Source organism: Vulpes vulpes, chromosome 9, assembly GCF_048418805.1.
Source record: "Vulpes vulpes isolate BD-2025 chromosome 9, VulVul3, whole genome shotgun sequence".
NCBI classification, from domain to species: Eukaryota; Metazoa; Chordata; class Mammalia; order Carnivora; family Canidae; genus Vulpes; species Vulpes vulpes.
This window is the reverse complement of record NC_132788.1, coordinates 90,876,488-90,899,439: the sequence shown is the minus strand read 5'-3', so window position 1 is coordinate 90,899,439 and position 22,952 is coordinate 90,876,488. Positions and strand designations below refer to the sequence as shown.

General features: G+C 56.4%; 4 protein-coding genes across 7 annotated transcripts; 2 read left to right on the top strand and 2 right to left on the bottom strand.

The window, feature by feature from the left end:
- Positions 1 to 527: 527 nt before the first annotated feature.
- ABHD14B (abhydrolase domain containing 14B) lies at positions 528 to 5,135 on the bottom strand. Its single transcript, XM_025986957.2, has 4 exons — positions 4,112 to 5,135; positions 2,945 to 3,180; positions 1,951 to 2,192; positions 528 to 1,570 (listed from the first exon to the last, which is right to left on the bottom strand). Exons 1-4 carry the CDS (start codon positions 4,705 to 4,707, stop codon positions 1,391 to 1,393), a joined length of 1,254 nt encoding a protein of 417 aa, XP_025842742.2. The 5' UTR covers positions 4,708 to 5,135; the 3' UTR covers positions 528 to 1,390.
- Positions 3,467 to 16,264, top strand: ACY1 (aminoacylase 1). 2 transcript variants are annotated; one of them, XM_025986945.2, is made up of 15 exons: positions 3,467 to 3,972; positions 12,028 to 12,138; positions 12,812 to 12,876; positions 12,948 to 13,052; positions 13,399 to 13,493; positions 13,754 to 13,830; positions 13,924 to 14,013; positions 14,113 to 14,169; positions 14,521 to 14,594; positions 14,680 to 14,729; positions 14,820 to 14,964; positions 15,066 to 15,134; positions 15,628 to 15,707; positions 15,845 to 15,905; positions 15,988 to 16,264. In XM_025986945.2, exons 1-15 carry the CDS (start codon positions 3,837 to 3,839, stop codon positions 16,150 to 16,152), a joined length of 1,380 nt encoding a protein of 459 aa, XP_025842730.2. In that variant the 5' UTR covers positions 3,467 to 3,836; the 3' UTR covers positions 16,153 to 16,264. The 2 variants fall into 2 exon arrangements, with proteins under 2 accessions (XP_025842730.2, XP_025842735.1); XM_025986950.2 differs by lacking the exon at positions 3,467 to 3,972 and adding an exon at positions 11,334 to 11,654.
- ABHD14A (abhydrolase domain containing 14A) lies at positions 5,106 to 9,862 on the top strand. 3 transcript variants are annotated; one of them, XM_072720814.1, is made up of 6 exons: positions 5,175 to 5,238; positions 6,694 to 6,752; positions 7,462 to 7,673; positions 7,852 to 7,967; positions 9,066 to 9,301; positions 9,510 to 9,862. In XM_072720814.1, exons 3-6 carry the CDS (start codon positions 7,480 to 7,482, stop codon positions 9,690 to 9,692), a joined length of 729 nt encoding a protein of 242 aa, XP_072576915.1. In that variant the 5' UTR covers positions 5,175 to 5,238; positions 6,694 to 6,752; positions 7,462 to 7,479; the 3' UTR covers positions 9,693 to 9,862. The 3 variants fall into 3 exon arrangements, with proteins under 3 accessions (XP_025842754.1, XP_025842747.1, XP_072576915.1); XM_025986969.2 differs by lacking the exon at positions 6,694 to 6,752 and having other exon boundaries at positions 5,106 to 5,238; positions 9,066 to 9,169; XM_025986962.2 differs by lacking the exon at positions 6,694 to 6,752 and having other exon boundaries at positions 5,106 to 5,238.
- A 2,308-nt stretch (positions 16,265 to 18,572) lies between the features above and the next one.
- Positions 18,573 to 20,971, bottom strand: RPL29 (ribosomal protein L29). The gene is made up of 4 exons (XM_072720815.1): positions 20,848 to 20,971; positions 20,446 to 20,490; positions 20,060 to 20,124; positions 18,573 to 19,102 (listed from the first exon to the last, which is right to left on the bottom strand). The coding sequence occupies exons 2-4, from the start codon at positions 20,480 to 20,482 to the stop codon at positions 18,692 to 18,694; spliced, it is 513 nt and encodes a 170-aa protein (XP_072576916.1). The 5' UTR covers positions 20,483 to 20,490; positions 20,848 to 20,971; the 3' UTR covers positions 18,573 to 18,691.
- Between the last annotated feature and the right edge of the window lie 1,981 nt (positions 20,972 to 22,952).

The following is a 22,952-nucleotide window of genomic DNA, read 5'->3' as shown; positions in this document are numbered from 1 at the left end:
CAAGCCCCGCGCCCCTCGGCCACCCAACCGCTTCCTCAAGGCCCGGCCCTTGTGCGTCCCGGACAGGTGACCGGACCGGCTGGAGGAGGGGCCTGAGCGCGGTGTGACCCCGTGCACCCCGCCCCGCCATTCCCCCAAAGCTACCCCCAGGATGCCTCGTGGGGGCCAGGGTCGCTAGGGCCGCCGCGCGGTTGTGCACTCTGCTAGGGAATGGGACGAGTTGGACGGTCCCCAAGTCCTCTTCTTCCCCCACCGCACCTCCTGGGGGCCAGATCTATCTCCCCCTCTTCTCCATAATCGGCTCAGCCTGGTCCCACTGACCTCCACCTCCCCCCACAGCTGAGTCTCTTGGCACCTGGGTGTGTGTGGGTGGGGAGGGGAATCCAATCTCCCTTCCCCTCCATCTGGCCGGGTGGACAAAGGGCAGGGGGACCATCTGGTCCCGCCAGAGTGGGGGAGGGGCCACAGTGGCGGTCCCCAGGGGCGGGGGAGGGGCGGCGCTCCGGAGACAGCAAGAGCCTGCGGGGTCTAATTGCATCACTTTATTTCACCGACCTCCACTCTCCGCTCTCCGTCTCCCCAGCCCCCAAACCTCAGAGCAGGAAACAAGCTTGGCTGAGCAGATCCAGGCCTAATAACCCAGGGAGCACCCGGAAAGAGGGGGAAAAGCAAGGAGATCAGAGGTTCCAAGGGATGGCCCTCACCTTCTGGGAGGCAATTCTAGTCTGGGGCCAGCTGCAACCTGTGAATGGAGTTTAGGGCTGGCTCCCATAGGGTCCCCACCTTCCTGGATGGTAGGGTTCTGCATGGTTGGGAGGGTGCATGTGCCCATGCAAATGAACCACAAGAATGCACGTGTGTGAGTGCACACACTGCAAACCTGCTGGTGACTGTGCATGTCCGTCAAGTTGCCTGTACGTAGGTGGTTGCTCCCAAGTGAAGGGTCATATTTGGGAACGAGGATGGCTCTAAATGCATGAGCATGGATGTGGGCATGGAAGTATCTGTGGTCTAAGAGGTAGGAGTAGGAGATGTGAATGCCCTGTAGGGCAACCGAAGGAAGAGGTTAGAGGCAGGATGGGGAGGCTGCACAGGGCAGAGGAAGGGGTGTGAGTGAACAGGAAAGCCTACAGGAGAAGTCCATCTAACAGATTACCCTCCACCAGATTACGTCTCTTGATTCCTGAGGTTATTCCTCTTGATTTCACCTCCTTAGTCTGTCACTGCAAGAGAAAGAGGAAAAGGCAGACCCTAGAGACAAGAATCCAGATAGACAGAGACACACCTGTTGGGTGTATATGATGAATAGGAACCCATGGAGGGGGCAGGCAACAGAGAGAGTCCAAGGCAGGCCAGCAGCCACCCCCCACAGCGACAGCAAGGCTGGGTCTCATGCTAGCCCCTGCAGGAAATCCAGCAGCCCCGTGTGCCACTCCTCAGGTTTGTCAAGGTAACAGGGGTGCCCTGCCCCCTCCATGACCAACACCCGGTGGTTGGGCAGCTGCTTCAGGTGCTCAAAGCTGGTCAGACCCATGGGGTCTTGGTCTCCATATACTATAAGAGTTGAAGTCTGGAGAAAGGAAAGGGAAACAGTAAGCAGGGATCGGCCACACCATCCCAGCCTCCTAGAGGTCAGCTGTAGGCCCACCACCACTTCAGTCTCTTCCTGGGGTCACCCCAAATGAGAGGGAGAGACAAGCTGGTCCAGTGGGGAGTAGGAGAGGCCCCAGCTCCTGGGGGACAGAGGCATGAATTTTTGCTGCCCCAGTACATAGTTTAGCACAGACCAAGGCACAGTAATCTGCTAAATAAAGATAAAGGGCAGAGTTTGGTAGTTTAGCTCCCCCCAGAAGCTACACCTTGGTTACCCTGCCCCAAGTGACAAGAGGCTCCCGGATGGACCCTTTCGTGCTCCTGGCAGGGGCATCTCAGCCTCCCACACAGGGATACCTTCACACTGGCATAATCCGCAGCATTGATTTTGTCAGTGCAGATGGGGGCCACTGGCACATAGCCCCGGAGCTGGGAGCCAGGGGCCGTGAGGAAGGGCAGGGAGTACATGCCACTCAACGATGGGCTGATCACAACTGGAGAGCCCAGGTCCAAGGCATCCACCACAGCTGCCAGGAAGCTGCTGGGGACCAATTCCCCGATAGGGGCAGGGGCCACTGCTTCCTTGGAGCGCCCCAGACCTGCAGGGATTCAGGTGTGAGAAAGATAAGGGCATTGAGTAGGAAAATGGAAGAGACAGTCCCTTCCTTCAGGAAACCCTCCTAAGTCAATCTCTCTGTGCCAGGTTCCTGCAGCACACAGTGTGCCCAAGTTTATTGCTACGGCAGCCTAGATCTGTCATATCTGTGGCAAGCACGAGGCATTTCCCTTGTCTATGCCCATCTCTCCCAGCAGTAGAGTGTCCTGGAAAGGATCAGGCTCTGAAGTCCAACACAGCTGGAGCCAGGTTTCAGTTTTCCACCCAACTGTCTATGTGACCTTAGGAAAGTCTCCTCACCCCTAAATGTATCAGGAGACTCAGTCTCACTCCTTAGGGCTTCCAACAGAGCCTATACTTATGGCTCTGTCAAAAGATTTTAATTCCAATTGGCTGAGTACTGATTATTAGGTGTTGGGTATTGGTCACATATTCACGTAATCTCAGTCCATTCTCACTAGAGCCACCCATCCAAAATCTGTATCTCCCATTACAGATGAGGAAACAGGCTCAGAGACCCTGAGACACTGCCCTGGGCAACCTGGTTAGAAGCAGCTGGAGAGTGTCCAGACCACATCCCAATGGAGACCAGAGAAAACTGGAAGGCCCTGGCTAAGTACACTGCACCCTGTCAAGCTCAGGGCCTAGCCTGGCTAGGTCCTTCCAGTGTCCTGGTGCGCAGTTTCCCCAGTGAGGCCCCCACAACCCCTGTCCAGAAGCCTGCCCCGGAAGTACCTGGCAGGTCAATGGCCACAGCCCGGTAGCCAGCCTGAGCCAGCTTGTGCAGCGTGCCCAGTTTCTGCCAGGTCTCGGAGGAGAAGCGGATGCCATGCAACAGCAGAACTGAGAAGCTGGCAGCCTGCCCGCCGCCTGGGCGACCCTCTCGGAAGAAGAGGCTCTGGCCCTGTACCTGGATGGTGCCCTCCTGCTGCTCCACACCCGCCATCCCTGCCGCTGTCCTGGTGAAGCACCTGTGGTTCAAGGCCAGACTCATGAGGAGCCACAGAACACCCTGCTCATGGAGCAAAGAGAGCAACAGAAGGGGCAGGGGTCCCTCTGGGAGCAGCAAGGAGGCCTATAGGGGGCTACCAGAACTCTCCACATGCTGTGGGGTGGGGAAGACAGGGGTGTTATTTATGCCTCTGCCAGTCAACTGTGTGGCATTGAGCTTCAGTTTCCTCTTCTGGAATAAGGGGCAATAAAGCCTACCTCAAGAATTAAAGAGTTGGGGAAAAAAAAAAAAAAAGAATTGATAAGTGAGGGTGCCTACCCTTGGAACTCAATACAAAGAGCTCCCCTTACGATTATTGTCCTCATTGTTATTATCCTTTTCTCCAAATGGGGATAATACAATAGCACTCAGCTTAGAGGCAGTCGGCGGTCGGTGAGATTAAACGAGCTTGAGCTCAAGCCCGGAAAACGCTGGACGCCGTTCCTAGCGCACAGGGAGCATAGTAAGTGCTCAATCAACAGCAAGTAGATATTTTGCTTAGCGACCTCTTCCTCTTCAAGGCACTGTTAACAGTTTGTAGGTTGGCACCACAGGCCGGAGTTAAAAACCCATTTTCCGGAGGCGGAAGCCGGAACGCAGAGCTGGGGCAGTCTTTGGAGTTCCGGCCCGCGAGGAATGCGGGGTGTCCGGCGCGCCGCCCGCCGGGCCCAACGCTCTGTCGCCGAGGTCGGGAGCTCGGCCACCGGCCAACCGCGCCGCGGCGGCTCGCTCGGTGCGCTCCGCGGACTTCGGTTCTGGCTCGCGGGGCCCGGTAAGGCGCCCGCGGAAAGGGTGGGGCAGGCCCGAGAGGGGACCCGGGGAGCCGAGATCGGAACGGGAAGAACTGGGGGCAGATGGGGGTGGGCTCTCACTGGACAGGAGAAGAGAGGGTCGGGGCGCAGGGCTGGTACCTGGGGAGCTGCGTAGGCTCGCGCGGATTAGAGGCAGGCGAGGTCTGGCGGCGACTGGGGCCGGGGCAGGGAAGCGGGGCAGCGGCCCGGCGGAGGGCGGGGACCAGGCCGTGCCGCGCGGCGCCCTCTTGTGGCCACAAGCCGTGGCAGGGCCGGTCGGTGCCGCTAGATCTTTCTTGTCCCAGCGGCCTGGGTGTCCCCGAGCCCTTGGGCGCCAGGTGCTCCAAGCACCCGCCTGCGTTTGGCCCCCAGCAGCCTGCCCCAGAGGCACATGAGGCGGCTGGAGGAGAAGGGTTCCTGGGGTCTCCTCCCTGCTGCTCCGTCCTCGTCCTCCCCACCCTGCTCATCCCTGGCCTTGACTGCCCAGGCCCTGAGACGTGCGCTGGCAGCAGGAAGCCCGACAGCTTTGAGTGCGAGAATCTGCCAAGGTCCAGCCAGGTGGCCTCGATCGTTTTCACGGCGTCCCCGAGCCTATTTCCCGGCCTGTAGGACGGGTGTGATGTTGCCTCTTTGGCACGGGGTCCATAACGCAGAGTCCTATGTGCCCCGCGCTGCCTCCTGGTCCCCGCCCTGGCCGCCACCAGGATAGGTGCCATCAAGAGCAGTGAAGGAGGCGCAGGCCACCCTAGCCTGTGACACTACGAGCGCCTGTGTATTTGTCGGGGTTGGGCTGAGACCTGGAGCTGCCAAGTAACAATGACATCTGACATTAAACAGCGAGGCCTCCTCTCCAGACACAGTGCTAAGGCTTGACCGAGGGCCCTTATCCAGAACTCCGCTGTATAGACGAGGGACTGACCCACGATAGTGATGGTCTGCTGGGAAGAAGCCGGTGGCTCTCCCCTGGCCCTGGGGCTGAGAACAATCCGGGAAGTCTGGACAGTGGGCCTGGCCTACTTGCTTTCGGGCGCCGCCTGGAGTCCCCCCTCGGCGGGTTAGGAGGCGCGGGGCCTGCGACTGCGCACTGCGCAAGCGCGCCTCTCCGGCCGCGCTCTCCACCGCCTGGTGCGCACAGCAGCCTGCAGAGCCGAGGAGGCGGCGCAATGGTCGCGGCGTTGTTTGGCTGCTGGTTCCGCGTGGGCGGGGCCCGCCCTGGGGTGTCCGGCCCGGTCATCCCGGTCGGCCCGGTGAGTGTCCCCGGGGAGTGAAGACAGCTGGGTGCCCGGGAGCGGACCATCCTGGCTCCGCCCCCTGCCCCCGGGAGCCCAGGGGCAGAGTCCTGCGGGAGTGGCAGGCGCTGGGGCAGGGAGTGTGCCTGTGTCCGTGTGTCGTGTGTGAGCGCTGGCGTTTGTCTGAGTGCGTTCTCGGGGGTCTGAATGTGCGTGTGTGTCCATGTGGTGTCTGTTTCTACGTGCCAACCTTGGGGGGGGGGGTGTCGGTCTGTCTGTATGCTTGTGTCTGTGTATGTCTGCTGTGTGCATTTCTGTGTACATGTGATTTTGAGGGTGTGTATCTACCTGTGTATTTCTGAGGCTATGAGCGTCTGTTTGCTTGCACATGTGTGTTTCTTGTATGCATGTGTAGTTTTAGGATGGTGTATATGACTATGATGAATTTGAGGGTGTGCATGATTTTGAAAGCATGTGTGTCTGTCTGTCCATCTGCCTTCCTGATGGCTGACCGTGTGCCTGATTTTGAGGGTATGTATTTCAAGGGATCGATTGCTCATGGGCCAAGCAGGTCTGCCTGTATGTGCCATGCCGGGAATAGCTTGTGCAAAAGAAAAACATTGTGGGAGCAAGACTGGATGTTTGTGTGCATGTGTGTACACCTGTGTGTCATTGTATACATGTATGCTAAGGACCTAAGTTGGGTACAGCTTATACCACATCTGGTATCTGAAGCCATATCTGTAGCATATGCTGGGTTGCGGGCTAGCTGCCCACTCATGATCTGCCTAGGTTGCTAAGGCAACAGTCAAGGTCCCGCCTCTCCTTTACAGCAGGCTTCCCACAAGGAGAGGTCTGCTCCAATTCTCCCACTAGTGGGAACCTAGGCTCAAGTGGAGTGGGAGTTTGCTGTTCCTGGTCAAAAGGAAGAAAAAAGTGGCCTGTTCCTCCCCTCAGCTCCTGGCTCTCCATCAGCACCAGAGGGGCTGCCACTGCTCCCTCCCCCATGGGACTGGGAGCCTAGGAGTGAGGGCTTGAGAAACATCCCCAAAGCTCCCAGGAAAGGAGGGTGGCACCCTATTTGTTTCTAGCTGGGCCAGCACCCATTTGGCACTCAATAAAGATGTGTTTACTGGAAACTGGGAATAAGGCAGGTGTACTCATCCTAGGCCCGAGAAATGATGACAGAACAGCCCTGGGTCAAGTCCACTATATTACTGAAATATGGGAAACTGGAGAGGGCTGATGCAGGATTATTCTTCTTCTCATTTTACTGACAAACTGAAGACACACAGCCAGGAAGTGGCAAAGCAGAGCCTCAAAGCCAGGGCTAGCCGTTCTGTCTGGGTCCTGGGTCCTGATGTCTGTCCTCTGGATAGGCAAAGGACCCAGACTGCAGGAGTCTGTGAAGCAGGTCATGAAACTGAGGTAGGGTTGGGAGGGAGCATTCATCTCTCTAACCTCCATTTCTAGGTGTACCATGCTCCTCCCTGGCTGTAGTCCCCTTATGCCTCAGCATTTCTCCATCCCAGGTATTCTCCATGAGCCCTCCTCCCACTTAATATCAGCTGAAGTAGAGCATTAAATATTTTCATCAGTGGGATGGGGCTTGCTGTCAGTGGGATGGGGCCTTATACGTAGCCTTTCACTTGTGATGACTCTCAGTACTCTATCCTCACCAGCAAGGCTCCAGTTCATCCCTCACCTTTCAGCCCTGTGATCTCTTCCTTGGCAAACTGAGTGTAGCCTGTTCGTTAGCAGCCCAGCCCTGGGTTTGAATCCCAATTCTGCCACTTGCTACTCTGCATTTTGAGCAAGAGAATTTACATCTCTGAGCCTTTGTTTCCTCATTTGCAAGAGAACTCTATATCTGCTCCCCGGTGTTCTTGCCTGGATTCATGAGCCGTGGTATGTGAAGGGCCAAGCACAGAATCTGGCTGTCATAAGCACCTGATGAACGGAAGTGGTTTTAGCTGGCACAATGAGGATGGTGGTCATGGAGCATGCTGTGTATCCAGGGACATCTCAGATGCTCCTTCTCAGGCTGTAGGGTATCGGAGCCCTTGCCCCAGCAGGTGGAGAAGTTGGATATGAACCTTCAGACCCCTGCCCAGAGCAGGATGAAAGGGCAAGGGCTAAGCTCTTCCTCTGCTGGGGGCTTCTGGGTGGGATTTGGGGATGGGGTCCAGGGGACCTGATGGGGCCACAGCCCCAGCATCTTCTTCCTCTCCTCTCCTCCAGACTGTGGTACAGACCTCCATGAGCCGGTTCCAGGTAGCCCTGCTGGGCCTGGGCCTGCTGCTCATGCTGCTCCTGTATGTGGGGCTGCCAGGCCCCCCTGAGCAGACCTCCTGGCTCTGGGGAGGCCCCAATGTCACAATCCTGGCTGGTCTCACCCCTGGCAACTCCCCCATCTTTTACCGCGAGGTGCTCCCGCTCCACCGGGCACGCAGGTGGGTGCTGACCCCAGGGTGTAATGGACAGACTAGGTCCACAGGGAAGTCCCTGCATGGGACCCCAGCTCAATTCAGGGCTCTCAGGGCCTGGGGTGGTGGTGGGACAAGCCTAGAAAGAATGAATGGTGGGCCACTCTGAGACCCTCAGGACACACACTCCCCTGTGTGCCCACAGGGTGGAAGTGGTGCTCCTCCATGGAAAGGCCTTTAACTCCCACACATGGGAGCAGCTGGGCACACTGCAGCTGCTGGCGCAGAGGGGCTACCGGGCCGTGGCCCTTGACCTCCCAGGTGAGAGCCCCCACTCCAGGGTTTAGGGAGGCAATATCTAGCAGGTACAAGGGACAGTTTCCCAGAGGGAGGAATTGGAGGGGTAGAAAAGCCTTAAGGTATGGTGGGGTGGGTGCATTTGGACCCCAATGTCTGGGGCAGGTCACAACACAAGATGGTTATACTAAAAAGTCTGTGTCTTTATTTTCTACCTTGAAAACTAGAATGTGGAGTGTTGCATGCCACAAAGCTAGTAGAAACATGATTCACTTCACAAGTGCTTGCATGGAGAGATCTCCGTGTACTTATTATGGCAAACTAAGTAGCTTTTTGGTCTTTTAGCCATGCAATTGACTTATGTTATCATTCTTGTCTTTAAAAAGTGAACAAAAGTGAGGCCCTTGGAGACCCATGCCACATTTCTCTCCTAAGTGTTGCCCAACCCCCTTCAGGCATTTCCATATATAGAAAGACAATACCCAAGATTGTGTGGTGAGGTTAGAAACATGACTAGTGTCCTGTCTGCTTAGCAAATCTATCTGCAGCTTGGTTTTCTCCCCTTAAATTACATCTCATAGAACAGGCCAGTCACTGTGAACCTCCCTGTCTGTACTGTGTGCCATGGGAAGGATGGACAGGTTTTATCTGCCCATTTCTCTATAGGTAGATATATAGGCTGATTTAGAGTTTTCGGCATCAGTGGAAATGCTTGAAACTGAAGCAACTTTGGACATGTTTCTTTGAGCATGTAGGCAATAATTTCTGTAGGGTAGCTACCAAGGATAATTGATGGGTCAAATGACACACATTTAAAAACTTTTGACAAATATTACCTTACCCTCCAAAACTGCTATATGGATTTGTGCCTCCCATCAGTCATGTACGAAAGTGCCCATTTCCCCACATCTTTCCCAGCACTGCACATTGTCAATCTTCTTAGTTTTGCCAATATAATGGATGAAAGATGCTTTTCTAGCAGACCTATCACATTACAAAAAATGGCTTCTGGGAAGTTGGGAGTAGCACTGCCATGTGCCTCTGCTTTTCCCCCATTGCGGTGGGCAGGAAGTCCTAGTTCCTTTCCAACCTCCCTCAGCTACTGCCTCCTGCTGTTCCCAGGTTTTGGGAACTCTGCACCTTCCAAGGAGGCAAACACAGAGGCAGGGCGAGCAGAGCTGCTGGAGCGGGTGCTGCGAGACCTGGAGGTGCACAATGCCGTTCTGGTGAGCCCCTCTCTGAGTGGCCGTTATGCCCTGCCCTTCTTGATCCAAGGCCACCACCAGCTGCGTGGATTTGTGCCCATCGCACCCGCCTCCACCCAGAACTACACCCAGGAACAATTCTGGGCCGTGAAGGTACTGGAAGGAGGGTTTCCAAAGGTCCAGCTTCCTATTCCTGTCTCAAGTCACGGGGCGGGAAAGGACTCATGTCTCACTTGGAGGAGGCATGGCCTCATATGGATAGAAAGAGATGGGGTGTTTGGGAAAGATTTCCTAAGGAGGTGGCTAGAGGGTCAGTCCCCGTCAAGCTCCCCAGATCACAGCCCCTTACCTTGCCCTGCAGACCCCGACTCTCATCTTGTATGGGGAGCTGGACCGTATCCTGGCTCGGGAGTCACTGCGGCAGCTCCGGCACCTGCCCAACCACTCTGTGGTGAAGCTTCGTGATGCAGGCCATGCCTGCTACCTCCACAAGCCTCAAGACTTCCACCTTGTCCTTCTTGCCTTCCTTGACCACCTGCCTTGAGTTCACCCACTGACTAGGCCCCAGACCTGGCCTGAGCTTGGAGAATCTGGACCAGTGCTCCACCAGGGAGGCAGCCCCTGGGATTGGAGAGTGGAAGCCAGGGGGCCATGCCCAGCCAGGACCTCTCATTTCATCTCACAGACACAATAAAAAAACACATTTTTGTCATGCTTGGTGAGTGACAGGTCCTATTTCCTGGCATTACAGCAGGTAGGGTGGGAGTGAGAGGCAAGCCTGGGGCTGCTTTGGGGCTGGGAGCTGGAAGGAGGCTTCTGCAGCCTGGGAAGACTAAGAACATGGGCTACTTCCTAGCTGGCTGCCCTCACCACTCTGACTTAGTTTCCTCACCTGTAAAATGGGCATGATGGTAATACCTGGCTCAAAATTTGGTTTTAGGTTTGACTCAGTCTGCTTAAATGGAGCATTTGGCCACACAGGGCTGGAGGGGGTCAGGGCAAGCAAGTGTTACTACTGCTGCATGGCCACTGGGATTGGTGGGAAATTCATGGTCTGGCAATTGAGCGAGTGAATCAGGAACGCAGGACATATGGCCAAAGGGAGCAGGATGTGCAGGGATGGAAGTGAGGAATGTGGTTTAACAGTGAACATAGCATTGCTGGTGAATTACCAAGCCTGATTGCCCCTAAGTATGTGTGGGTCAGCAAGCAGATTAGACTTAAACACCAGGAGGGTTGGGATGGATCCCCCACCCTGCCCTCCCAGCCTGCCTCCTCTGGGTACAGAGGTTGAAGTTTTCAACTCTGTCTCCATAAGCAGACTTAGTCCCTATAGCAGGGGGCAGAACTGGCCCAGAGTACAAAGGGCAACCAGGCACACAAGTGGGCAGCTACAACAGTAAGCAGCCTGTGGGTGGCCAGTGTGACACCTGTGCCTCTTTATCCTTCCTGTCCGGTGGCTGTAGTAGAGCCAGGGAGCCTGGCACAGGGTCAGCCAAGAATATGCCACATGTATGCTTTTGTGCTGTTTCTCCACCTCTCACACAATCATACAGCCTCACGGCTACATCCTGTCACCATGACATTCTCTGTCACACCCAACCAGCATCTCACACTCGTATTGTCACACTTACAGACATGCACATTGTTGTGGCACACACACAGAGGCACATTCGCACCATCTCACATGCAGTCACACATGTGCCCCTCTGTCCATTTATCCTTCGCTCGTGGCACATTGTCCAGCGTCTGCTCTGTGCCCTGCTAGTGACAGATTCCTGCGGGTACATGGACCAGCCTCCTGGAACTTACAGTCTGAGGGGACAGATATTGACCAATAACCTCTCCACCCAGAGGGCGAGGCAGTTAGGGAGGATCTCCCTGAGATGCTGAGACAAGGAAAGGGGAAAAGTCAGAGACTAGAGGGAGGGGCTGGGGTTGCAGGGAGGGGCCAGCTCTGGCAGGACTTTGTAGCGCTGTACCCCAGGAGGGAGGGGCGCCTGAGGGGGCACACGCAACCTCTGTGTCTAGGTCTGCTCTCCTCCCTTCCTGCTCAGTCTGGAGGCTGCAGAGATAGAGCCCTCCGGGGGCGGGACCACCCGGAGCTGGCCGCCTAGGCCGGCGGGGCGGGGCCGGCGGGGCGGGGCGGGGCCTGCGGGGCGGGGCGGGGCCTGCGGGGCCTGCGGGGCCGGCGGGCTCGCAGCGGCCGCGGGGCGGAGCAGGTGGCGGCGGCGGCGGCGGCGGCGGCGGCTGTCCCCGAGAGGGATCGCGTAATCCGAGACGAGGCTGGAGCCTGGGGCGGGCTGAGACGCGGTCGCCGACTCTGCCACAGACTTGCGCGGCCCTTACTCTCAGTCTTCGGCCCCGCCCCGCGATCCGGTGCAGCCACGTGGTAGGCGGACCGGGGCGATTCTGAGCCCTCGACCTCGCAGGACCCTGAGCCCTGGCCACAGTCCGGGGCAGGCGCTGAGAGGCGAGCGCGGGCCAGAGACCAGCGAAGAGCGAGGTGGGACCCCAGAGAAGGGAAGGGGGATCGGGGTTACGTGGCATAAAATCTGGGCCATTGGGAGAAGTGTTTTGAGGAGGGCAGGGAAGGTCCATGTCTGGAGTCAGACCTGGCCTCGGCTACTCTGTGGCTGTCTCTGAACCTCTCAGCCTCAGCTTTCTACCCTGTAAAGTGGGCGTTCAGAGGCGCGAACTTCCTGGAGCTCTTTGGTGGATTCCATACGGGAATGTGTTGAAAGCGACCAGCACAGCCCCTGAAACCGAAGGGGGGCTCTCACGTGCGGGGAACCGCCTGGGGAAGGGCTGGGTGCACATCTCGGAGTCCCCTGGGCCCAGCGCCTGGGAGGGGTAGGAGCCACTCGATTTGCCCCTAGCTCACCAAGCCGGCGCCATGGCCAGCGACGGTCTGGAGGGCGAGCACCCGTCCGTGACGCTCTTCCGCCAGTACCTGCGGATCCGCACGGTCCAGCCGGAGCCCGACTACGGTGAGAACGCGGTGGTTCCGGGGCCTGCGGTGGGATCCGGGGCGGGGACTGCTCTACACCGACGCCCGCCACTCGTCACCCCGCTGAGCCCCACTCTGCTGCCCCAAGTGGCGTCTCCACGCCTCTCTAGCGGGTCCGCAGGTCAGCGGACTGCTCAGCAGCCCCTCCGGGCTGTTGCACCAAAAGTTACTCCTGGTGGCTAGGGAAGAAACAGCTTCACGTCACTGCCCAGGCTCTGAGGTGGGGAGGGGAGATGGGACAGCCACAGGGGAAGAGGCTCCAGAAGCAACGGTGGCAGGACAGAGACCACAGCCCTCAGGGAATCAAGCTTGGTGGCTGGGAATTATGGACATGGGTCCAGACCCTCGCCCTGTACTTACCAGCTGGGAGACACTGGCGGAAGGTCATGCCTCTGCCCATCCCTGAGGAAGAGAGCAATTTCTAACTCTGGACTTCCCACCTGACCTTCCACAAAGGGTCACTGACTGGCCAAAGATAATCTTCCCTGGAGACAGAAATGCGGGTGTCCCCACGGGATGTGGAATTGCACTGAGGAGGCAGTGGCCTGTGTAAGGGTCGGCTCCTCTCTCTGGATGTGCCCCCCAGCTCTCCCTGGGCTGGTGGGAGGTGTGGGTAGAGGCAGAAGTAGGCCCAAGACTCTATGTGTCCCCAGGGGCTGCTGTGGCCTTCCTTGAGGAGAGAGCCCGTCAGCTGGGCCTGGGCTGTCAGAAAGTAGAGGTGAGCCTGGGGCCCTGCATGGGGTTGGGAGGTGCCCCTGGGGCACCTCCTTACCTTCTGGTCCTCTCCAGGTAGCACCTGGCTATGTGGTGACCATTCTGACGTGGCCAGGCACCAACCCCAGACTCTCCTCCCTCATACTAAACTCTCACACGGATGTGGTGCCTGTCTTCAAGGTGTGTGGGGGCGCGGGGAGCGGTGAAGGCCTTGGGGTACTCAAAGATGATGCAGACCCCCCACTGGTCCCCAGGAAGCCTAAGGAGCTGGTCCCAAAACTGACTCCCAACCTCATAGGACATCATTTTGTCCGGTGGGCCATTCTGTGCCCAGGATAGGGGAGGAGGTGGGAGTAGAGATGAAGAAAGGCAATCAACTGCCCTCTGCAGCCCTCTTCTGTCCCTTTCACCAACCCCACTCGTCACCCCAGCCGTAGGGTTGGCTTCTAGGGCAGGACCACAGTTGAACAGAGTAGATTAATGACTAAATGTGGGACTCGGGTCCCTCCTCTCATCTCTGCCCCAGGAACACTGGAGTCATGACCCCTTTGAGGCCTTCAAGGATGCTGAAGGCTACATCTATGCCAGGGGTGCCCAGGACATGAAGTGTGTCAGCATCCAGTGAGTGTCCTCCCATTTCCTGTCCCCCACACTGTCCCTACTGGCCCATCGAAATGACCCAGGGCCTAGGGTGTGATTGAGAACCTCGAGGCCGAGGAATTTACCCGTTCTCTTGGACAGGAATTGTCACCCTTACATGGATAGGGAGACTGAAGGACAGGGCCTTTCCATGGTCCCCTGCCAACTGCGGGCTCCAGCCTACCTGCAGGCATCCAGAGGCTCCCCCGGCACCTGGCTTAAACCCTGGCATTGCCCCTCAGGTACCTGGAGGCTGTGAGGAGGCTGAAGGCTGAGGGTTGCCATTTCCCCAGAACCATCCATATGATCTTTGTGCCAGGTAGGAGTGGCTTGGGGAGGGACACTTTTAGGGAACAGGAGGATATGTTGGCAGAGGCAGCTCCTTCATCCCAGGTCCCTGCTGCTTTCGCAGATGAGGAGGTTGGGGGTCACAAAGGCATGGAGCTGTTCGTGCAGCGACCTGAGTTCCGGGCCCTGAAGGCCGGCTTCGCCCTGGATGAAGGTGAGCAGGGTGGCAGGCCCCTGAGCAGCCGGTAGGGGGGATGTGGAGGCTGCCGGTGGCTGGACCAGTCCACCGCCTGAATCCCCTTTCCCTCCCCAGGCCTGGCCAACCCCACCGACGCCTTCACTGTCTTTTACAGTGAGCGAAGCCCCTGGTGTGAGTATGGGCTTGGAGGGAGGGCATCTCTGTGAGGTGGGGCACTAGGCCAGAAGGGGCAGGGGCCTGCCAAGAGTCCTGCAGCAAGTTGGGGCCTGAGAAGGCCTTGAACCCAGAGCCTCTCCCTCCCAGCCCCTTCCTACTTGGGCTTCCTCCTGAGTTTCTGAGGGTAGCCCCCAGGGTGGTGGCGGGGGGTGTGGGCGGCAGGGGAGTCAGCTCTACACTGTTCTAAAGCGAACAGTCCTGCCAGAGGAGCTTGGAATGAGGGGAAGACCTGGGCCCACTCCGAGGCTGATCACTTCTCCAGCCCCCCCCCTTGCTGAAGGTACCCTCTTCTCCCTCATCTCCCAGGGGTGCGGATCACGAGCACAGGGAACCCAGGCCACGGCTCACGCTTCGTCGAGGACACAGCAGCAGAGAAGCTGGTGCGTGGCACACAGGGAGGGAATTTGGGAATTCCCAAGGCTCTGTCCTCGGGTCACTCTCACATCTGACCTCGCACTCTCCTAGCACAAGGTTGTGAGCTCAATCCTGACTTTCCGGGAGAAGGAGAGGCAGAGGTGAGGCAGCCTGGGGAAGAGGCTGGGGGTCTGGGCGGCTGTGCCAGAGAGAAGGGGGGCTCTCTATCGTTTTCCTGCCCCCCACTGCAGGCTGCAGTCAAACCCCCACCTGAAGGCAGGGGCTGTGACCTCGGTGAATCTGACCAAGCTAGAGGGCGGCGTGGCCTATAATGTGGTACCTGCTACTATGAGCGCCAGCTTTGACTTCCGTGTGGCACCAGATGTGGACCTGAAGGTGCCAACTCTACCTGGGTTTGGAGGAGGGAGCCGGGTCCTAAATCCTCTGCTGGAGGCTCAGGGAGAGCCTGAGAGGTCAGCTTATCTCCCTTCTCATAGGCTTTCGAGGAGCAGCTGCAGGGCTGGTGCCAGGCAGCTGGTGATGGGGTCACCTTCGATTTTGCTCAGGTATCAGCTGGGACTCTGGGTCAAGAGCTCTGGAGGCAGGGGAAACGGGGCTTGTTGAGTGGGTGTCACAGTGGGGATGCAGGCCTGGTGTGCCTGCATATGTCTGGGCATTTCTTTAGGCAGGAGAGACATTTTATTCACCAACAAGTCTTAGTTGTAGAGGCCACTGTCGAGTGCTAGGGATACCGTAGGAGTAAAAGTAGACCCAGTTCATGGTCTCATAGTCTTTATAGCATGAAGAGAGGCATGGACCTGAATTAAACATTTATATACTACTACTTTTATTTTTTTAAAGTAAGTTTGTTTTATTTATTTATTTATTTATTTATTTATTTATTTATTTATTTATTATTTATTTATTTATTTTTTATTTTTTTATTGATTGATTGATTGATTGATGGGAGACACACACAGAGAGGCAGAGAGAGAAGCAGTGAAGAATAGGGCAAGATGTCCGGGCCCTGTCTTGATCCTGCAATCCTTCTCCTTCCAGAAGTGGACAGAGCCCCGAGTGACATCTACTGATGACTCAGATCCCTGGTGGGCAGCATTTAGCGGGGCCTGCAAGGACATGTGAGCACACTGGCCAGCCTTTCTCTTCCCCTTTCCTCTCTCCTCCTACCTCCCTTCCACCTGCCTCTGCCCCTCCAGTCTTTCCCTTGCCCTTTCCCCTGTCAGCCTCCTCATTCACCAGGCTCTTCCCTCTGTAGGAACCTCACCCTGGAGCCAGAGATTTTCCCTGCTGCCACCGATAGCCGCTATCTCCGTGCGGTGAGCCACTTGCAATGGGTGGACAGTGGGGTGGTTATGGATGCTGGCCTTCCTCCTAATGGCTTCTCCTTGCCCCCTGCAGGTAGGGGTCCCAGCTCTGGGCTTCTCGCCCATGAACCTCACACCTGTGCTGCTGCACGACCACGATGAGCGGTTGCATGAGGCCGTGTTCCTCCGTGGGGTTGATATATACACACGGCTGCTGCCCGCTCTGGCTAGCGTGCCTGCCCTGCCCAGTGATGGCTGAGTGCCGGGCTTCCCAACATCTAGACTGGGATCATCCTCCTGATCAGGGTCAAGGACCCTGCCCTCCCTCCACCCCAACAATAAAGTCTGTGTGGACAGGGGCCAATACTTAAGTGCTATGAGCAAGGACGTTCATGGAGCAGGGATTCTCGTTTCTCTGGGGACATGCTATTACCATCCCCATTTCACAGATGAGAAAACTGAGCCTGGCTCTAGATACCTCCCTACCACCCCCATGCTTCTCTGTGCCCCTTGACACAGCACACTCGTCCAGTACTACCCAGCCATGTCTGTGTCTAGCATCAAGGGGCCATATCTCCTGTTCAGTGGTCACTACACCTCTATCTGACTTATAAGCTCGAGGACACCATTCTCACTGAGGAGGAAACCAAGGCAAAGATCTCAGGGAAACACTTCTGGCTTTCTGGGAACACTCAGGATCCTGAGACAGGACTAGAGCTGGAAGCCAGCTGGGCCCTGCCAGATGTGGGGCAGGTGGTGAGATAGCTGGCAAGCCATGACTGCTAGCATTTGTCAGATCCTCAGGATGACAGGAAGGGGGTGCAGCCCCTGCTCTGGTATTGGGAGCAGGAGTCACAGAGGGGCAGGAGCTTTGGTAGACCACGTCAGTTCATCATAGAACTCCTGCATTCCGGGCAGGGGAACCTATGTGCTGAGTGGCCCATGAGTGAGGCTTCGGTCTGTCAGCACAGCTAGGTGGGGGTCCAGGCAGTACCAGGAATCACTGTGGCCCTGATGGCTGAACCTGCTCCTCTAGCTCGTCTGATCTAGTCCTGTATGTCTCCCTGCTCGTCTCCCTGCCCTGACCTCCATGAGCATGGGGAGAGGTGGGGAGGGCTGGCTTTTGAAGTTCTAGTTGTGGCCAGAGGGAGGTCCACAGCCTGGTTCCATGGCCTACAGGCTTAGTCCCGATAGTAATAACCCCTGCTCATGCAGTTCTGACGAGGAGCCAGGACTTTGGCCAGCTTCATCTGCTTTGAACCCTCCCAGCAGCCCCTGGATGCAGGGTCGCTGGGCCCCTTCAGAAGCTCTGCTAGAAGAGCTTGCCCGAGACTACATAATGAATAGGTAATGGGAGTTAATATCTGAAACTCCAGAACTAGGGATTCCTTTTCTACACAAGGGAGGCTCCATGTGGAAACTGGCAGCTGATAGCAAGCTGGCTGTGACCATAAGTAAGCCTAGTTGAAGCCCCCAGTGTGGGGCCTGGCCTCCCCCTTGACTACAGCAGGTTGACAGGGGAAAGGAGTCTTCTTGCCTTCCTGAGGACTAGAACCTTACTGGAAGCCCTCCTGACCTGGTGACCTCAGGCTGGGCGAAGCTACCTTTGAGACATAAAACTTGCTCCTGGTCCCTTTTGAGACCCCCACCTACCTGACACCCCCTGGTGATGGGCAGCTGGCCATCTGGAGCATGCCAGGACGGCAGTCCTGAGCTAGCAGCACAGCCCTGGTTGGGTAAACTTTCTGGGGTCCCACATGGGCTGCCTGGGTCCAATCCTAGAGCTCCTGATTTCAAACAAGTTTACAAAGAGAATACCTACTTCAAAGAAAGGACCATGTATCATGGGTTATATATGTTGTCTCCATATAAGGAAATGCAACTTTTTTTTTTTTTTTTTTTAAAGATTTTGAGAGTGTGTGAGCAAGGGGTGGGGAGGGGCAGAGGAAGAGGGAGAAGCAGACTCCCTCCAGAGCAGGGAGGACAGCTCAGGGCTTGATCCCATGACTGAGATCATGACCAGAGCCTGAAATCCAGTCTGATGCCTAACCAACTGAGTGAGCCGCCTAGTGCCCCAGAAATGCAACCCTTTTAGAGCCTCCCAAGTGCCCAGGGTTGGTCCACAAGACCACCATACTCAAAGACTAGTCTTGAGGACTGCATGACCAGGAAGTGATACACTTGGTACCTTCTATAGGAAGCCTCCACAAATACCCAGGACCACTTCTACCACTTGCTTCACTGGCTGCTCTAAGGACTAAGACTTTGCAGATGAAGCAGCTGATCCCAGGGGCACAGCAGGGTCAAGTCCAGTAGTGCTAGTAAGGCAGTGCCAGCACTGCCCAGCATCATGCACACTGCCCCCACAATCCAGAGTAGTGGAAGCTGGCTGTGTACACTAGCAACAGCCTAAGTCTGGACCACCATAGGCCAGAGTGCAAAATTCAGCAGGGTCCTTCTCTTTATCCCAAGAGATAAAGATAAGAGGTAAACTCCAAGACGTTATCAGGATACTTGGGATTTCCCTTTCCTCACCAGACTGCCTAATCCAGCAGGCTATGTGCCCCAGCCTCCTAAGGCCCTCCACCATTATTTTTACCAGGTCCCCTTGTTGCTCCAAGGCCCCATTTCCCAAATCCCACCCACACCCCAGTCCCTGGATCATAGACACAGGCCAACTAACAGATCCTGCCGCAGGTTTATTTGTACAAATAGCACAGGAGGACACCAGGCCCATGCAGACAGAAGCCCAGGGGTCATACCAGTCCTTCCGTCCTCACACTGGCAGGCAGAAGCCTCTACACTGGAGCCTTTGTGGGGGCCTGGGCACCTTTGGGAGCCTGCGCTGCAGGAGTAGAAGCAGGAGTAGAAGCAGGAGCCGGAGCTGGAGCTGGAGCCGGGGTCGCAGCTGCAGCCTGGGCCTTGGTTTGAGCCTTGGCCTTGGCCTTTGGCCGGCAGAGCCTGAGACCTTTGGCAATGCGGGCACGAGCACGTTTCCCGAGCTTGGGGTGGGCGATGTAGGCAAGTCGATTGAGCTTGCGGCTGCCGCCCTTTGGGATCTTGGGCTTAACCTCCTTGGGCTTGACAAGAGCCTTGATAGCCTCAGCACGCGCAGCCATGGCCTTGGCATTGTTGGCCTGCATCTTCTTCAGGCCCTTCTTGTTGTGCTTCTTGGCAAAGCGCATGTTCCTCAGGAACTTGGGGTCTACCTGGAAGGCAAGGAAAGGTACAGGCTCTAAGTGCAGCATGTGGGGCCCCAAATCACCGCTGGTGACCCTCGCCACAGCTGTGCCCAGGAGACTCCTGGGCTCCACCCAAGGCCTCCTGGGGGCATGGACGGCATTGAGTCAAACTTAAAACACTGAAATACACACCCCTTACAAACTACCTGCAGAGAAACATGTACCACAACCCCAAAGCCAACACTCCACCCTGCTAATGCAACATACACAGACCATATCTTCAGGGCTACATGCCCAGAGCCCAACAGCGCTCAAATGCAAGAAGGAAAAGAACAAATGAAAGTTGCCCCCTCTGCCAGGCTTGCAGGACTGTCTTTTCTCAACTCCTCCCAAGGCTATCCCCACCTCTTTAAAGGATGCAGTCAGTTAAGCACCATGCCCGGTACAATAGACACACAGCAGATGAGGCTGAAGAAGACACCAGGATGGGGAAACTGAGGTTCAGAGATAGAGTGGTTCATGCTACAGACCAAAAGACCAAGGCAACAGGAGAGGGACAGGACCCCATCCTCTTGCTCAGACCCTCCAGCCTCAGCCTTCTCAGCCAATCCTTAGAACTCCTTGGCACAGCAAGGACAGCTGCCCCCCAAGCCCAGCACGGGGTCAGATCGAGGTCACTGGCTGATAGAATGGAAGGCTCTCACAAGTTACCGAGGACACAAAGATAAGGTCCTTTCTTCCCTTGAAGTGCTCTGGATAAGCAACAGGGACCGTCAAGCCAACCTGAGGAGGCAGGTTACACCTGACGACGGAGTTACAACTCAGGCTGGGCAAAGCCAAGTAAAGGTTTAATGTTAAGGCTCTGGCAGTCCAGATACCAGGAGGGACAGTCATTAACAGCTGCTGCTCAGGCAAGATGCTGCAACCGGGAAAAGATAGGAGCGAGGCCCTGGCTGCGCCACTGGACCCGCTTTCTCAACTCACCCCCTTAAGAGATTCGTATCTTTGTGACCGAGGTTTCTTGATGCCATTTCTGTGCCATTTTCGTGCTGTGGGGAAGCAAAGGAATTAGACCAATAGAGATGTGCTCTGCTAGGACCACACAACATCACAGCTGGCCAGCCCCCTGGGGAAAACCATTCCTTCTCAGAGATCCAGAATGGCCCTCATGACGGAATGCAAAGCACTGTGGGTACCTCAGGAAGACCCCCTGGCTTCTTAAACTGTAACCCAAAGTTAAGAGTGGCGGAAAACAAAACCAGCCCCAGGCCCAGTGTCCCCTTGCCCTGCCCCAGTATCCCTAATCCTTGCCAGGGTCTGAAGTGAGAAGGAGGTGGGGCGGGGGGGGGGGTGGCGGGAGGGGGACTTACACTGGTTGTGCGTGGTGTGGTTCTTGGACTTGGCCATGTCTGCACCTGTGGGAAGAGACAGTGGACGTCAGGCCAGACGCCAGAATGCAGCTGCACCACGGGCGCCTCGCATCTGCGGCCTCCAGCGGCCTCCACACAGCACCACCCGACGCCGGTCCCCGCTTGCGGGACTCGGGTAACAGCGCGCTGAAACCAACCCTCCCTCACGAGACTGCGCTCTTCCCCAAATCCGAGCGCTCCCTCTCCCATCCACTCCCTGAGAGAACCCACAAGCACTCCCCGCACCCCGCGCCCTCAGCTCCCCACAGCCATGCAGCCGGTCTCCCCGTCCCCCCCGAGTTTGCGTCTAGCCGCCCGCGGGGAGTCGCGGATGACTCCGGATACCGCGCGGCCGAGCCTCACCAAAGCCCGCGGCTCCCGGAGCGCCTCGGACCGGAAGAGAAAAAGAGAGAGGAAGGCCGCTGTGCAGCACGGGAAATAGGGTCGTCGAGGCCGGAAGGTACTTCTGGAAAAGCTTCCCCCAGCGCCGGGAAGAAAGGTTCCTAAGTCGGACGGGTACAACGCAGACGCGAAGGCGGTGCTATGAGTCCGGCCCGGCTTTCTTCCGGTTTTACCCACGTTTGTTCCTACTGGCCCAGGTTCTTGGGACCCGGTTCTCATGAAAGGTCCCGAAGGCGGAGGGAGCCCTTGAGGCATGCATGCTAGGCAGGGGGTGACAGGCTGCTGTTTTTTTTTTTTTTTTAAATTTTTATTTATTTATGATGGTCACAGAGAGAGAGAGAGAGAGAGAGAGAGAGAGAGAGAGAGGCAGAGGGAGAAGCAGGCTCCATGCACCGGGAGCCCGATGTGGGATTCGATCCCGGGTCTCCAGGATCGCGCCCTGGGGCCAAAGGCAGGCGCCAAACCACTGCGCCACCCAGGGATCCCCCAGGCTGCTGTTCTTTAAAAGGATACCTGGCGGGCCCCCGGGAGGGTCAGCCGTTGAGCATCTGCCTTTGGCGCAGGTCGTGATCCTGGGGTTCTGGGATCGAGTCCCTCATCGGGCGCCCCGCAGGGATCCTGCTTCTCCCCATGCCTGTGTCTCTGCCTGTCTCTCTGTGTCTCTCATGAATTAATCAGTATAATCTTTTAAAAATAAAAATAAATAAAGGTACCAGTGGGCAGAGAATGGACTGTAGGGGGCAGCGGTGAGGCGGGGACGCTGTGAGCGTCCTGGGAGAGTGGAGGCACCTGGCGACGAACCCGGGTAGCGGGCACGGAGAAGAGCGGATAAATACACCGCACTTGGGGTGCAGAAGATGAGGGAGAGGAAGGAGGCCAGGGTGGCTCCCAAGTTTTTGGCTTGAACGTCTGGGTGAATGCTGGTTCTGCTCACAGAAATGGGGACAACGGTTGGGAGGAACCCGGCTTTTATTGCTTTGTTTGGAGGAGGCCAATGATCCAGATGTCTCCGTTTAGATGCAGTAAATGTGAGACGCCTATTGGGCTTCCAAAATGAGTTAGGCATTGCCTCCCGAGGACTCCCCCCCCCCCCCCCAGTTCAGTCTCCCTCCACACAGCAGTGGGGGCTGAGGGCGTTGTTAGACACAAAGCAGATCTTGTCATTGAAAGTCTTCAAAGGCCTCACCTCACATTTTTTTTTTTTTTTTTAAATTTTTTTTTTTTTATTTATTTATGACAGTCACAGAGAGAGAGAGAGAGAGGCGCAGAGATACAGGCAGAGGGAGAAGCAGGCTCCATGCACTGGGAGCCTGATGTGGGATTCGATCCCGGGTCTCCAGGATCGCGCCCTGGGCCAAAGGCAGGCGCCAAACCGCTGCGCCACCCAGGGATCCCTCACCTCACATTTGAAATAAACTCTTTACCTCCCTACCCCTGACCCGTGGGCTTTTTTCTTTCCTGTGAAGCCTGAATGCTTGTTCTGACTTCAGGGCTTTGCACTTGCTCTCCCCTCTGCCTGGACGACCGTCTCCCTGCTCTTTGGGTCGTGTCCTTTCTTGGAGAGCCCTTCCTAGAATTTCCTGTCTAAAAACACTCCACTCTATCTCCGCAGTTACTTGGTGTCCTCTCATTCTCTTTGCTTTCTTCATAGAACTTTCCAGACTCTAGTTATGTTCCTTATTTACTTGTGTATGTATCCATCGGCACAAGCACCTTGAGTTCAGGACTCGTTTGGTCACCTTTACTTTTCCATGGCTTGACACAGAACCTGCTGTAGAACAGAAACTTAGTAAACACCTGCTAAGTGGACATTCTTTGGCAAAGTGGATTCATGAAATGACAGGAGTATATTGCAGGTAATAGGGGAGCAAAGGGGGGAAAAGAGGATCTCAGGCTCCCTGCTCACCAAAGCATTCCTGAGAAGGGAGAGAGAAATCTGGCAGGTGTGAGTCAGGAGAATGAAGAGCAGGCTCAGTCGCTGACAGGGTGAACTAATGCCGACAAGCGGTTGAGGCCAGAGGGAAGGTGTCTGGAGGAGCAGTCCCGAGGGCTGCTGAGAACAGGTG